Genomic DNA, 16,662 nt, shown 5'->3' on the forward strand with positions numbered 1-16,662 from the left:
CTCCAGGTCAAGTTGAGGTGGAAAGATTATTCACAGAAGCACTTTTTTTAATAATAGCTTTTTATTTTCAAAATATATGCAGAGATAGTTTTCATCATTCACCTTGCAAAACCTTGTCTTCCAAATTTTCCTCCCTTCCTTCCCCTATCCTCCTCCCTTAGGTGGCAAGTAATTTATTATATATTAAACATGTGCAGTTCTTCTATACATATTTCCACAATTATCATGCCGGACAAAAAAAATCCAATCAAAAAAGGAAAACAGAATAAGAAAGACAACAAAATGCAAGCAAACAACAACAAAAAGAGTGAGAATGCTATGTTGTGATCCACCCTCAATTCTCACAGTGCTCTCTCTGGGTGTAGATGGTTCTCTCCATCACAAGATCATTGGGGTCTTTGGGATATAAGCCCAGTAGTAACACTGTTGGATCAAAGAATATGCACAGTTTGATAACTTTTTGAGCCTAGTTCCAAATTGCTCTCTAGAATGGTTGGATCATTTCACAACTCTACAAACAATATGTTAGTGTTCCAATTTTCCCACATCCCCTCCAACATTCATCATTATCTTTTCCTGTCATCTTAGCCAATCTGACAGATTGTACTGGTTATCTCATAATTGTCTTAATTTGCATTTTTCTAATCAATAGTGATTTACAGCATTTTTTTCATATATTTTGAAATCGCTTTAATTTCTTCATCTGAAAATTATCTATTCATATCCTTTAACCATTTATCAACTAGGGAATGATTTTTATTCTTACAAATTTGAATACGTTCCCTATGTATATTTTAGAGACCTTTATCGGAACCCTTGGATATAAAATTTTTTCCCAGTTCTATGCTTCCCTTCTAATCTTGGCTGCATTAGTTTTGTTTGCACAAAAACTTTTTAATTCAATATAATCAAAATTATTCATTTTGCATTTCATAATATTCTCTAGTTCTTCTTTGTCCATAAATTCCTTCCTTTTGAAGGACCATTTTGACCTTATCTTCATATAGGGCATTAGGTGTTGGGCAGTGGCTAGTTTCTGCCATACTGTTTTCCAATTTTCCCAACAATTTTTGTCAAATAGTGAGTTCTTATCCCAGAAACTGGAGTCTTTGGGTTTATCAAACACTACATTACTATAATCATTGACTATTGTGTCTTGTGAACCTAACCTATTCCACCGATGAACTACTCTTGTCTCTTAGCCAATACCAAATGGTTTTGATGACTGCTGCTTTATAATTTAAAGTCTGGTACAGCTAGGTGTCATCTTCATTTGCATTTTTTTTCATTAATTCCTTTGATATTCTTGACCTTTTGTTCTTTGAGATGAATTTTATTAATATTTTTTATGCTCTATAAAATAATTTCTTGGGAGTTTGAGTGGTATGGCACTGAATAAGTAGATTAATTTAGGTAGAATTGTCATTTTTATTATATTAGCTCAGTATACCCATGCGCAATTGATATTTTTCCAATTGTTTAGATCTAACTTTATTTTTCTGAAAAGTATTTTGAAATTGTGTTTGTATATTTTGGATTTGTCTTGGCAGGTAGACTCCTAAATATTTTATATTATCTACAATTATTTTAAATGGAATTTCTCTTTCTCTTGCAACTGGACTTCATTGGTAACATACAAAAATGCTGTTGATTTATGTGGATTTATTTTCTATCCTGCAACTTGGATAAAACAATTATTTCTAGTAGTTTTTTAGTTGATTTTCTCTAGGATTCTCTAAGGATACCATAAAATCATATGCAAAGGGTGATAATTTGGTTTCCTCATTACCTATTCTAATTCCTTCGATTTCTTTTTCTTCGCTTATTGCTAAAGCTAGCATTTCTAATACAATATTGAATAGTAATGGTGATGGGGGCAACCTTGTTTTACTCCTGATCTTATTGGGAATGGTTCTAGTTTATTCCCATTGCATATGATGCTTAGTGATGGTTTTAGATAGATGCTGCTGATCATTTTAAGGAAAACTCCATTTATTCCTATGCCTTTTAGTGTTTTTAATAGGAATGGGTATTGGATTTTGTCAAATACTTTTTCTGCATCTATTGCTATAATCATATGATTTCTGTTTGGTTATTGATGTGGTCAATTATGTTAATAATTTTCCTAACATTGAACCAGCTCTGCATTCCTGGTATAAATCCTATTTGATTATAGTGTATTATCCTGGTGATATTCTGGGGTCTATGAGCTTTCTTCTCCTCCAGCCCCCATCTTATATTCAAGGTATCAGCTGGTGAATGGGCCAGATGGGCTCCATTGTTCTGTAAGGTCCGAGGAGTCAGAGTTAACTGCCAGGATGCTGGAGAAAGTGCATCCAGTGAACAAGAGGAAGGTTCCACTTTGCTGGGACAGGGAGGAGCTTCATTCTCCCCATATGAGTGGGTTGGAAGGTAGAAAGACTCAGGAACCTGACAAAGTTAACAACACTGTTACTGGATGGGGGAGGGGATAAAGATGGGAGGGTGGAGTGGGCTTATCTCCGTTGTTCCACCTTAGCCAGTGTCATTATGTCTACAAGACAAGCTGGGTCATTATGGCCCCCAAAGTTACCCATTCTATAAACCAAAATGTCTTAAACTGTGGATTACAGCCCCTATGGGATTACATAACTGCATGTGGGGGGCTCATGAAATTATGATTTATTAACAATAAATATTTGATTTGTATACCTAGTTTATATACCTGAGGTTGTGTAAAAATTTCTCAGGTGAAAAGGGATCATGAGTGGAAAAAGTTTCAAAAGCTCTGTTATAAACCCAGAGTGCTCTATGTAAATAAGACTATTCATTCCAAGCCTCAGTTTACAAAATCGTCCCCAACCTGCACTTTGACCAGGCTGACATCTGATCCTGGGAACTTAAGCTAACAAGGATATCAGATTTTACTCCAGTCTTTTTATTTTACAAATATAGGCCCAGAGAGAGAAAATGACCTTTGGTCACTTAAGGGGGTTATCTTATACCCACACCCCCTCCCCTTGCTTTGGTTGGCCATCCTTCCATAATCAACCTGGTCTAGAGCTTCCCAGGTGAGCTGAATATGGGAGAGGGTGATTCTTTTGTTGGACTAGAGGTTGAATGAGGTCCCTCCTAACTTTAAAACTATGAGATTCTGTGATTGTCTGACGATCTGTGGTTAAACTTCATTTGTCATCAGTGGTATAGTCCGATTGGGCGAAGTAAATTAAACTGTAACTCGGTCATCCTTCCCCTTATTTCTCCCATCTAGATAATTTTGCTTCGCCCATTCATAGGAAGCCCATGAAACCCCTTTATCTAAATTCAGAATGCCTAATTAGTCGATTCTTGTTTTTATGCCCTGTTCCTTCAGATGCTCAATAGAAACAGTTCTCTAGACAATTAAACAGACAGCTTCTCCCTCCCCAAGTATTGCTAGCTTCTCACACCGAAGGATGTTACTGTGCAATGCGAATCCTAGGTCTGGACTTGGTAGCCCCCGTGCCCACTCATGGTGCCCAGTAGTCATGCCCAAGCCGATTTGCCCATTCCCTGCTTTGTTCCCACCAGGTTGAAGAAGAAAAGGAAATATCAACATACTCCCAGCACTGGGGTGAGCAACAGCTTCTTCCCGCATATACGCCAACTTCTCAACACCAAATTACATCTTCTCCATCAGTGATCCAACAAGAACCAAAAATCGGGAGTACCTCGGTAGGTGGATCAAATTTGGTTGGGAATTTCTGGATCGTGGTTCTATGCTCCCTCCCCTCCCAAGCTTTGCTGCCATGTTTTGTTTGCAAAACTTTGCTGGGAGATTGCCCTTCAGTCAGAGGCAGAGCAGACAGGTCTCCTAGGTCTATGTTTGGGTTATCAGTGAGGCTTCCATTCAGAACTTGGGGTATATCCTAATTGAAGGTGTTGCCCCATTGATCATCGATGGCAATGAGCTCAGCTCTGTTCTGGGTTTAAATATTGTAAAACAACAACAGAAAAATCCCAGTGTGGGGAATGCATAATTAATTGATAGCTGAGGTGAAAATGATCTGCAAGTTTTAGTGAACTTTCAGCTAGCTTGATATGATTTAATGTGAACCCTCCAAGCTAATGACATGGTGGGTTCCATTAAAGGGGACAGCGTGTCCAAAAAATGAGAGACGTTAGTTTCATGGTACCTGGTATGATCTATTTGAGGGTTCTGTTCTGGCTCCAAATTTGAAAAATAGAAAACCTTGAGGAGAGCAGTCAGGATGGTAAAAGGGCTTGAGACCTTGCCTTCAGACCTCTGGGGAAATCTCCCAGAGATGGTTGGTCTAGGGGAGCGATGGACAGGAGGTGCAGCTTCAGGTACTGACATGGAGGTAACCGGGGGAAAATGTTGTCTGCTTGGCCCCAAGGGACAGGACTGTGGACACTGGGGAAGCCTGCAGAGGCCACTTCCGGCCCTGTGGGAGGAGAAGCTTCCTAGGATTTGAGCTGTCCAAAGGGGCAGGGCTGCCTTGGCTTGGGGGAAACCTCATTTTCATAAGAGGTCTTCAGGTGAAGGCTCCTGGATAACGTCTTCTCACAGAGGACGTTTTGGGTAAGACTTAAGGATAGGTTGGAAGGTGGAGGGAGGCCCACAGAGGCCAAATCTAGAGTTTATAGGTGGTGGATGTAGATTGGAACCCAGGGTCTCTGATTGGCAATGCAGACCACTCTCCCTCCCTGGATGGCTTCCGTGTTGGAAATTCTGTGAACCGCTTGCTCATTCTTGTCTGTGGCCCTCAGTTTGACATGATTGTGTCTGGAAATTGTAAGAGAAGGAGACTTTACAGGAGGGTACTGCCTTGGTGGCAGGCTATAGAAGAAAGTTCTATGAATTTTAAAAAACATTTTCCCCCAAATCTAAGAGGAGGTAAAAAGAGAGGTAATAATGTTAGGGGAAACACTAAACTGAAGCCAAGTCCTTGTCCTGGCCAACTTTGGCCTTTGATATAAAAACAACCTCTGTATTTGTGGCAAAGAGTAGGATGGGAGGGACCAGCCTGTAAGCATAAAACATGCCTTATCCTCTTAGGTATAGCATACAAAGTTTCTGTGTTTTTCTTTATTAGAAGAGAAAGCTCATTTGGGAGGGAGTGGGAAAGAAGACAGGAAAGAAACATTATTTCCAGAAAAGAATTGGGATTTAAAAAAAAAATGAGTTTAGGGAAATAATAAATATGGAAAGAACAACTGAATTAAAAAACAGAATAACAAGCTGATTTTGATGGAGGGGCATAGAAATTGATAGAAACCAGTAGCTACCAAGCAGATCTAGAAAGTTATCAATAAAAAAAGAGCTCACAATAAACACAGAAGAAATTCAGAAGATCATCAGAGAACATATCAAGCAGGCATAAGCTAACAAAACAAAAAATTTGAATAAGATGGATAATTATCTACAAAAGTATAAATTATCCACAAGGAAGCAATCATTTTAAATCAAGTAATTTCAGGGAGAAGTCAAGTTCCACTGAACTGCTATACACACATACATCCACACACACACACTCTCACACAAACACACACACATTCTCTCTCTCTCTCTCTCTCTCTCACTCTCACTCTTACTCTCATTCTCACACACACGCACTCAAGCACATATGTACCTCAAATGGCCCACAGGGGTTTTCAGATAAATTTTTTAGAACAAATAATTGCTTTACTACAGAGATTTTGCATAAATACAGAGCAAGACAAAATGATGCCCAATATCTTTTGGGAAGCGCATATGGGATTGATTGTAAAAGCCGGCAAAGATAATATCAAATGGAAAATTCTAGTCCAATTTTTCTATTGAATATAGATATAAAAATACTAAATAAAATAGTAGCTAATACTAGTTCACAACAGTGCTTTTAAAATAATGATTGATCATAGATAAGTTATATCAGAAATATCTACCCTATAAATACTCTAAAAAGATGTAGCAAAAGCCTTTGTAAAATACAATTTTCTTTTGTGATTTAAAAAAAAATACTTAAAAGAATAGCAATAGAGAAGATTCCTTCAACACGACAAAAAATTGTCTAACTTAAAATAGGAGTTTACACAATATGCAATAGAGAAATCTTAGAAACAGTTCCACTAAAAACTGGCACAAAATAGTGGGGCTCATTTGTGTCACTTATATTTGGTAGCATATTGGAGGCGAGGCAAGAAGCATTTATGAAGTACTTACTCTGTGCCTGGCTAAATTTCTGATGAGATTAATTCAAGCAAAAAGGAAGACACTTTTTGCTTTCGAGGAGCTTGCATTCTACAGCAAAAACCTTTGTATCTAGGCTTGCATGAAATCTTAATAAGAACAACTAGCAAACAAATCTGAAATTCTTTTCAGGGCTATTATATGTGCACCCTGTTCAAGCTGGTCACTTTCTTGAAGGTGAAAGTAGCTAGGTAGCTAAGTGGCCTGAATCCAGGCCAACTCATTTTCCTGAATTTAAATTTGGTCTCAGGCACTAGCTGTAGGATCCTGGTCAAGTCACTCACCTTGTCTGCCTCAGTTTCCTCATCTGTAAAATGAGCTGAATTGGGAAATGGCAAATTCCTTCAGTGTGTCTGCCCAGATAACTCCCATTGTGATCCCAATGTGATCCAACATTAGTCTCTATTCTATAGGCTATCTAAGATAATGAAGTGTTTCCTATAACACAGGACAGAGAAATAGGATCTGGAGTGGCAAATGGAATCTAGACATTGGTTAGTCATTTAGAAGGTAGAGAAAAGGAGGGTCTGTGGACCTAAGTCGTCTCTATGTGAGTTCCATGACAGGCAGGAGGACTCTGTGCCTTCTGAAAGGGAAGCAGCTGATTCTAGTGATGGTGGGCCTTAACTCTTAATCTCCTGAGTGTTTGAAGAAGGAGACTGAGTGGGAGGGGGGACGAGTTCTTACTGAGGTTATCCATGCAGCCGGTTGTCTGGCAATGGAAAGACAGGTCGACTGTGTCCCCAGTCCATATAATCAAGACATAACAGGGAACCACCTTAAGTTTGTCCAAATGGATTATTAGTGTCTTCCCCTGGGGGTTCATGTAGGTGCGACTAATATTGACAGAAGGATCCTGGGAAGTATTGGAAGGAAATGCAAGACCTTAGTGGCTGAGGTGGGGGGTGTGTCTCTTTCAGGGTGACCCAGTTGGGACAAAGCCCCAGAAAAGATTGCAGAATTGAAAAGTGAACAAAGGCAGAAAGAGGAGGATGGCCAAGAAATTTGAATTTCTGGACCATGACTTAACATATAGGAAGGAAACCTTTTTGGCCAGGAACGGCTTATCCTTCACATGGGCCAGGAAGTCTTATCTTTGCCTAGAGTTTTACAAATCTAAGCAGAAGAATTTTTTTTAGAAAACCAAAGAATGTATTCAAGCCAGATACATAAACCTCTTTAGGTTGGAAGAACATCCAGAAAATCACAAGATGCAAAAACCCAAACAACTGAGGAACATGAAGTCCGTCTTCAGGTTTTGGAAGGTCCGTTCCATGCAAGAAGAAGGATTGGATTTCTCCTTGTGCCCTGGAGACAGGATTAGGAGCAGTCGGTAGAAGTGGGAAAGAGATAAACTGAGGCTTGCTGTAAGAAGAGCCTTCCTATGACTTTGAACAGTTTGAAAGTGGGAGGCCTTCTGGAAGCAGTGGGTTCCCCCTCGAGATCTTCAGACAAAAGCCTGATCATAACTAATTTGTGTTAGAGGGGACTTGTTTGTGTAGATCCCATCTGGCCTTATGAGGTCCCTTTAAATTCTGAGATTCTGTGATGATCATGGAAATATAAAGCAAGATTCTCCCTAGTTGGAGGATCATTCCTTGCTTTATGGATAGGTCAGGCTGATAAAGGAAAAATATCAACATTTCCCAAATTAATTTACACTTTTGGTGCCATTCCAAGCAAATTAGCAAAAGGCCAAATTACAAAACTTTTTTTAATCACAAATTCATATAGAAAAACAAAGAGCAAGAATATCGATATGAAATCTGAAATAAAAATAGTTACTAAGGGTATTCTCATCAGGGATGCAAAGGCAAAAATTAAGCCATTCCTGTCTCGAGAATCTTACATTCTCTTGCATGATGACAGTAGGCTTGATCTTCTTGACTTTAAAACAGTGTAAAAAAATTAAAAAGATAAAAAAATTATAAGGTGACATCCATAAAAAAAAATTTACTGGGCAAAAAATATACAAGCACATCAGTGGATCAGATTAGAAAGAAATCTGATTGTAAATTAATATATATATGTATATGGAAAAAGGAGCACTTGATAAACCCCTTAAGATGGAGCAAGCATTTATGATGTAATAATTCTTTGTCATTGTGGCACAGTGAGTGCACGGGGAGCTGGCCTTGAACCCAATCTGGATTTCAAGTCTTGCCTCTGACACATGTTAGGTAAGTCACTCAGTGTCCATTGAAGCAACATGCTTAAGACTCTCAGTTGCAGAGAAGGGTACAGGCTTGCATTGGTAGAGATTTTTCCTACCTGGGAGTTCCTTAAACCAGTGAAATCACAACTCCAGTCCCTATCCCTATCCGATTCTGTGTATTTGGTGATATTGATTATTGTGATTATGACTGATAGATTTAAACTCATGTCTCATACCACATGGAATAATGAATTCCAGTTGTGTAAGTGTGGTATCGTGGCTAGCATAACTGTTTTGGAAGTAGGGAGGCCTTACTTCAAATCCTGCATTAGATCCTTGATAAATCCCTTCACTTTACATTCACTTCTTTCATCTGTTAAAGAGGCAGCATGAGGTACATTAGAATCAGTGATTGCTGTCTTTGCCAATTTAAAATCAGATAACAGTTTGAAATATTTTAAAATAATACATGGAAAATAAAATAATAACTTCATCTCTATTGTTGAAGGGGGGAGGTTTATTAAGCAGATATTATTAGGAAAATATGGACTTGAGTACATAAAAATTGGAACATTTGCAACAAACAGTTTGTTAAAAAGCAAATAATAGATGGGAAAATGTGTCAAATACAGATAAAAAATTGAATTCGGTGATTTCTGTCTTTTCCAATTCAAAATCATGATCCTATAATCCTAGATAATAGTCTGAAATATTTTAAATTTGCACATGGGAAATAAAATAATATCTTTTTCTCTACAATTGAAGGGAGATTTATCTATTAAGTAGGAATTATTAGGAAGATAAGTACTTGAGTACATAAAAATTGAAAAATGTGTAGCAATATGTTAAAAAGCAAATAGATGGCAAATAAAGATGGACAAAAATTTGATACCTAAAATAGATGGGTAATTGGAAAGAAAATAAAATTTTATTTAAAAAATATCGTGCTGCTTTAGGTAAATAGTTGGATTCATTTATTGTTGGGAGAATTGCAAAGTAGGAATAGCTTTTTGCTAAGTATCTCTAACATGCAACACAAGCCACAAAGATAATCAAATCATTTGGCTCGATACTTCCATTTTGAAATTGCCCTGAAAGTATAATCTGATAGAAAAAAATTTTTATCTATTCAGAAATCTTTAAAACTCCTCCTCCATTATTTGCAATTGTGGAAAAGGTCAAATACTTGTAAATGAAAAACAATAGGAGGATGGTGAAATAAACTGGACACCATTCTTATACAATCATATCAAATCGTGCAATTAAGGCCGATCCATATGAGAAGGAAAGGACTTTCTTATTTGGAAATAATGGAATCCTGTAAAATGAAAAGTGAAGGGATGGGTGAACACAGATATGTTGATGGCATCCACTGAGAAGTTACACTGTTTTATGGGTTCAAATTAATTTGTTTAAATGAAGTCATGGGATCCTTTCGATGCTTTGAGTAAAACATTTATAGTCTAATAAAAATTTTCCCCATTTAGAATCTCCAATGTTAATTTTTATGTCAGTCTCTATCCAGATGGCACCCAGGTAGAATTCCTATTACTTCATTTCTGCTGCATAATCTGGTCATGTGAAGCCCCAAATCTGACCCCTAATTGATTTGAAGATAGAGCCCTGGTTAAGGAGACGCTTGGGTGAACTCATTGTGCCTTTTCATACTTAACCCAATTCCATAATGGTGAAAAGCCCACAAAGCAATCGATTCCCGATCCAGACGATGCCACTTATCCAGCTCAGATCGTTTGCTGTAGTTCTTCTTCGGTGGCTAAAAGTATCAGCAGTTACTTGTTCCAGATTGGTTGCCATCCTCTCATGATTTATAGCCTTAGGCTAAATCTCAAGAAAGTCAAATTAATTCTTGATACAAATTTGTGCACACACACATATACACACACACAGCCACTCATATCATGTGCACACACAGATAGGGAGAAATATCAGCTTCACATTCATATCTAGATGAATAGGTTCCCTACCTCCACCCTTCTACCTGCCCAAGAAATTTTCCTTTCTCATGCAATTTACTTCAACTAAAGCTTATTAAAGGCCTGCTACATGCCAGGTGCTGGGCTAAGTGCTGAGCAAATACAGACAAAAATCAATTGTGGTACATTAGTGGAATGGGTTGCTATAATGCAATTATGATCGATACATATGAAAGAGAAAGAAAATCTGAAAATGGTTTTCTGAAATAATGTAAATCAAATTAACACAAACTCTGTCCTCAAGGACATTATATTCTAGAGGCAGGGGAATAGTATGTATACAGATAGACACATACAAAGTGCAGACTAAGTAGATCTACATAATTTGGGAGAGTAAAGGACAAGTGTTTATATCTGGGATCATCTGGAAAACCCTTATCTAGGAGGTGACCCTTGAACCCAGCCTAGCTGGGTGCTGGGCGGGGTGAGGAAGCAGAGCAGTCTGACTTGGGAGGGCTCTGAGGGGGCCCTTGGTGCTCCCTTCTCCCTCCCCAGGCTTTGCATGCTAAGTATGAGCCCCCTGATCCTGAACCAGGGCCTCCTTGGGCTGGCTCTTCCATCCTGTTAGCTCCGATGCATGTCTGTCTCATTTTGCCTGTTATTAAAATCTCTCCCTTCCTAGCTTTCTGCCTTAAGAATTTCCTTTTTTTTTTTTTAATCATCTTTAGAGCAGTCAGTTGTCAAGTCCGCGGGGACTGGAAGGGACCTCAGGAGGCAGCTACTCCAACCCCCAGGTGAGGAACCTGAAGCCTACCCATATGGTTGTTCCAGACCGCAGGTAGTGAGTGTCTGAGTCCATTTCCTTTTCCGGGGTCGTTAGGCCAGCCTTCTCTCTGGCTGGGAAATTAGTCAGCTGAACCAGTCACCTTCATGACTAGGTTTCCTCCCCTTACTATTGATTTGAAGCCTTCCCTTCCCCCCTCCAAGCATGGAAGAGTATTTGTGGTTATTAGTTTGGCAGCTCTTGATTTTAAAGTTAATCTCTTGGTCCCATCCTTTGAAAGTGTTTTCCTTTCCCTTTGCTGTGGGGTCAGCAGTTCATGACTGTAAGAGGCTTCTCGCAAATTTAAGTGGGTAGGACACTGATGGGTCAGAGCAATGGGAGGGTTCGGGAACTGAGGGCCTGGTCCCAAGCATCCCGGGGTTGCTATAGAAACGACACGGCCTGTAGTTACACTTTGCCTCTGGCCAATGCCCCTCTGCTGGCTGCCTCCTGTAATCAGGGTAGAAAGACGGTTTATGGACTTCTTGGCCATTGCAACCTTGCCCGGTGTTGGAGGACCGTAGCTCGCCCCAATTGATGGCATAGACCCATGACCTACCAGCGAGAAGGCTTGTGTTTAGAAGTGAGCGTCAGAGCGAGCTCAGGCCTTTGCCTTCCCTCCCAGGCCGCCATCTGATCGCCACTGCCGGACTTCCCCCACAAATCCTCAGGGGTTCTGGATGAGTAGCTTTGCCCGAGAAGAGAGATGACTAGTCAAGCCAAGCTAGGGAGTCTCACTGGCTTTTATAAACCATTCTTCCCTGAGTTGGAGAACTAGACATTAATAACAATGAGATAAAAATTCAAAAACAAACAGAAAAGAGCTCTCCAGAAAAAAGAGAGCAAAACTCCCCAGTGGGGCAGTCAGGATGATATTCAGTGTTTGGGTTTGTCAGCTGGGAAGTGGTATTCTCCACTGCTTCTTGGGTCGATCCCCAAGGGGGATCCTTTAGTTAGAAGCATCTTCTGATGATCTTCCGTGGGGAACCAGAATCCCTGCCAGGCCTTGGCCATGTTGAAAAGAGTCTCTTTTACTGACTGACTGGCTCTTTGACCTGCCTGCTGATGGCCATTATGGAAGTTGCCTCCCATTGCTAAGAAAACTTTGGAAAAAGGATTTGCTCTAATTGGTAGTTTGCAAAGTGGCCACCACTCAGAAGGGGGAGGAAAGTGGAGAGGGCACCAGTTACTTTTAGATGGGCTGGTGCTGGCTTTCCCAGACTTGGAGCAAACCCAGGGTTTGTGGGTGGGGTAACAAGGCTCTTAAACCCCCTGATGTTTGAAGCCTTCTTGGACTAGCTAAGAAGCTTTCTGTAGGGTGTCCCGAGGAATCTGTGATGTCCCTGAAATGGGGAAGCAGTTATTTTGTGCTTGGTTGGTGGAGCCAGAAACTGGGACCCTTCAGGAAGTTTTCCCAAGCCACTAATTCATTCTGCCCTTTAATGTCATGGTTGACTTGGTATTGGAAGAGTGGAACTTATCAATTGTGGTAGGATTTGCCTAAAGGAATTGGATAACTGATAAATTGATCTCTGTCTTGCCCATGGCTACCCCTGCCTCCATTGGGTCAGCTCCAATTGGACCCCTTTAGGAACAAAGATAAGATGCTGTTCTGGCTTCTAAAATCCTGAGTATCCCGGCCCCCTGTTCCCTTTCTAACTTCCTTAACTCACTATCCTGCGTGCTCTATGATCTATTGATTCTGCCTCCTCCTTTGCTCTTCCTCACACAAGACATTGTGCATTTTCCACTGGCTGTCCCCCATTCCTGGAACTCTGCTCTTCTTCCTTATCTCCATCCCTTAGCTTCCCTGGCATCCTTCCAGTCTCAGCTGAAATCCTACCCTCAAGCCCCGGCCTGAGGCTGACTGATTAGTTTTAAAAGATCTTGTTTGTACAAATTGTCTGCACGTTGTCTCCCTGGTTAGACTGTGAGCTCTTCCAAAGCAGGGACCGAATCTTCTATTTCTCGTGTGTCTCCAGTGCTTAGCACAGTGTCTAGAACACAGTAGGCACTTAATAAATGCTTGCTGGCTTACTGGATTATCACAGCAAGCCAGGCATCATCAGTGCACATGGATGGGTTGTGCCCCCCTCCCACACACACTATGTAACCGACAGTCTGTTCTTTTTTCTTTCCTTCCTTCCTTTTTGCTTTGTTCCTTCTGAAATCCTTTCTCCATCTTCTTTTCATTGCAAATGAGCATCCAACAAATTTCAGTGGATTCAAGGAGATCCCCATAGGCAGGAAAAAGGGTCGACATTGATTTTTCTTGCAAAATGCTTCCCCCAAGCACTTGTTAAAGAAAGCCCCGTGATATCTGGCGTCTGTCTTGGCTGATGATGCCGGTCTCTTGCTGTTGCCTCTCTCACCAGCCCGTAGCCTCCAGCCACCTCGTATATTTGCCTTGCTTATATTTTGGCTTTGTTCACAGGGGCTCCTTTTTTTCTTTACGGCAATAGAATGTGAGCTCCTTGAGAGCAGGGGCGTTCAGGTATTTACTTTGTGTCCCCCATACTTAGCCTAGTGCCCACCACCTAATAGGCACTTAATAAATGCTTGTCGCTTGATTGATTTCTTTAGAAGTGATTTCTCTTATCTTTCAGGGTGTGTTTTTATTGAAAATTCACCTTTCTGCAGGTCGAAGCTTTTACTCAGGAGGATCCCCTGCCATACCAGTCTATGAGAGCCAAGTGTGGGAAGTGTGTATGTATGTGTGGGTAGAGCAAGAACTCCAGCCCCATTCCTGGCTGCCCAAAGGAGGAGGAGGAAGAGGACAGCTGGGATGCATCGAACGAGCACTTGCAGGACGGCCGGCGAGTCTGCCCTTGCCCTTTGGATGTGGAACTTGGACTTAGTAAAGAGAGAGCCCCCTGGCCCTCTGACCAGTCTTTCCCTGCCACGTTTGGTGTCTGACATCCTAAGACCAGACAGAATCCCCACGTGGGGGGAGGCCTAACACTCTCCCTGCCCTGTGAGCTCTGAAGCCATTCTCTCCACAGTTCGCTCTATTGGGTTGAATGCATGTTGACCCATGCACTGTTGCTGTCCATTGAGGTGGTGCTGAATGAGCCTAAAAGCATCCGGGAGACCCAGCTGTAGGCATCCAGTGATGGGACTTTTAACTGAGGGGGCAGAGCGATCTGAGATGGCCAGGGTCGGACCTGCCTGGTGGAAGAAGGCCTGTGGGCGTCAGAAATAGCCCTTTCGAGTCAGGTGGCAAAAATTGTGACCGCTTGATGTTCATGTGGATATTTTAAAAATATCTCAGTACTGGAAAGCTGAAGGTCGGGTTACGGGTTTGCTCTCTGGCCCTGGGTCCCCTCTGGTGATCCTGTTTTACAGATTTGTATGCAGGATTGGGCTACCTCCTTTAGGCCTGCCAGGCCATTTTGTATAAAGGCAGACACTGGACATGGCCACTGCCCATAGGATGCCAAAGTAGGACTGCTATTAACGCGGACCATTAACATCCTGCTCTGAGGATTAACTAATGAGAGTAGAATTCTGAAAAATAATGCATAAATAACAGATGAAGAAAATGGGGTGATAATGACAAAAGAACCCCATCTTCTTTAGCAATTCAAAATACTTGATTATGGTACCATAGCACTTTATTACATAGTCAAATGTGTTCAGTTGTTGTTTCCTCAGGCCCTAATATCTTGTAGAACTGCTGATGACAGCTTACTTTCCTTGTACCATCCTCCAGGTTGCCTTATTCGCCTCATTTTATTTTCTCTTTGATCCCTTTAAAATTTACTGCCTTCTACCTTGTTTTTTAGTTAGGATCTAAGTTTCATGGGTATAGAGAGCTCCCTGTGAGGAAACATCCTGTCCCGAAGCAGATGAGAAACTTAACTGCTCAGTTGGATTGTCCTGACTCTAGCTCTTTTCTCTCCTATTGCATAGCCTCTTTCCCCCTTTCCGTAGTAAGTCTCCATTTACTCCTCTTGCTTCTCTCCCTTCCTCTTTTCCGCCTTCCTTGGATATTATCCCTCAGCAAGGTGGGGAAAGATGATGATACTTTCTGAGGCCAGAGAACACTGTGCATTGGATCCAGATTTTGGACACCCCCCCTAACCCAAGGTCTTCTGACCCAAGAGTTTTCTGGAAGGCACACTTTCTCTTCTTAGTCCCCTTCTTTGGTCCAGAAGAATGGTTTGCTTTGGTGGCAAGACAAACTCTGCAAACAGAACTGTAGAGTCAGATTCTCATCCCTTCAATCATCTCCTTAGCCCCATCTGCCTCATTGTCTGAAATTCTACTTTTGGAAATGAATTCCTTTAGCTGGCTCCCTTTTAAAAATGAAAATGCTGCTGGATTCAGTGAGGCAATACCTCCCCAGCCTTTAATCCTCATTCATTTTTCAGGTTCTCATCTCTGATAGCCAGGTGCAAGCAGGACATTCACTGCAGTAGAGGAAGCCTTAACCCAGCAGGAGGAAGGGAGAGCTTGCTTTGGTGCATGGGCAGGGCAGGCTTGGTGGGTTCCCCAGTGGGTTGGGACTATTCCAGACAGCCAAGAGTGATATGTGAGGGAGGGAGAGTTCTGAAGACAAATTTGATTTTCACAATCTTGTTAACTGACTTGAGTCTGAGTGTAAAAAAAATTACATCTTGAATAAGCTTATTAGAATTGTGTCTTTGCCTATAACTTTGAATTTGTATCCAAAAAATTAATTTTAAACTTTCAGCCAAGAAAAAAGAAAACTAGAATTCAGAGGAAAAAGATTGGTTTCTCTGGACTCTCTCCTAAGAAACTTTTTGAATTTTCTCTATACCTAATAAATAACATAGGGAGAACTAGATGACACCATAGTGCATAGAGTTGGAATCAGGAATTCTTATCCTTCTGAGTTCAAATTCAGCCTTAGGATACCTATTAGGTCTGTTAACCTTGGCCAAATCAATTAGCCCAGTTTGCCTCAGTTTTCTCATTTGTAAAATGACATGGAGATGGAACACCAAACAAAGATCTTGGCCAAGAAAACTCCAAATGGGGTGAGGAGGTGTCAGATGTAGCTGAAAAGACTTTAAAAACCTCTTAATAAATATGACAGTCTAATGTAACTTGCAAAGATGAGATCTCTGGATATTAATGTATCTCTGATTGCCACCTAATAGAGCAAAGACAATATGGCATCCTGGGAAGTACACTGGATTTGGAAACAGGGGTCCTGGGTTCAGATCTACCTCTGATATTTTTTGGCTAGATGGCCTGGAACAATCTTTCTGGCCTCCGTTTCATTATCCCTGTAACATAAGGGATTCTTGGGGTCCCTTTTAATAGAATTATGGATTTTGAGAAGTGGAAAGACTCTCTTCCCATCCCTTCATTTTCAGTGAGGTGACTTGAGAAACCAGACAGGTAGAGGGGCTTCCCCAAGGTCCTTAATGATGGAGCTGGGCTCAAGGACGTGGGTCTCCCACCTCCCACCTTCCCGCCATCCTAGACTTGGAAGGGACTTCAGTGGCTTTCTAGTTTTGTCCACTTGTTTCATATATGAGAAAGCTGGCTCTTGAAAGTCATGGGGCCT

The 16,662-nt window shown here is 41.0% G+C and overlaps 1 protein-coding gene across 2 annotated transcripts in view; it reads left to right on the forward strand.

The window, feature by feature from the left end:
* OSBPL10 (oxysterol binding protein like 10) overlaps positions 1–16,662 on the forward strand; it is a 202,846-nt gene that overhangs the window by 154,519 nt on the left and 31,665 nt on the right. For both annotated transcript variants that reach the window (XM_051962712.1, XM_051962713.1), the window contains exons 7-8: positions 3,550–3,693; positions 11,029–11,094. In XM_051962712.1, coding sequence (XP_051818672.1) covers positions 3,550–3,693; positions 11,029–11,094 — 210 coding nt within the window. The remainder of the gene's footprint in view (positions 1–3,549; positions 3,694–11,028; positions 11,095–16,662) is intronic.

The sequence above is a fragment of the Antechinus flavipes genome, chromosome 5 (assembly GCF_016432865.1).
Source record: "Antechinus flavipes isolate AdamAnt ecotype Samford, QLD, Australia chromosome 5, AdamAnt_v2, whole genome shotgun sequence".
Taxonomy (NCBI): Eukaryota; Metazoa; Chordata; class Mammalia; order Dasyuromorphia; family Dasyuridae; genus Antechinus; species Antechinus flavipes.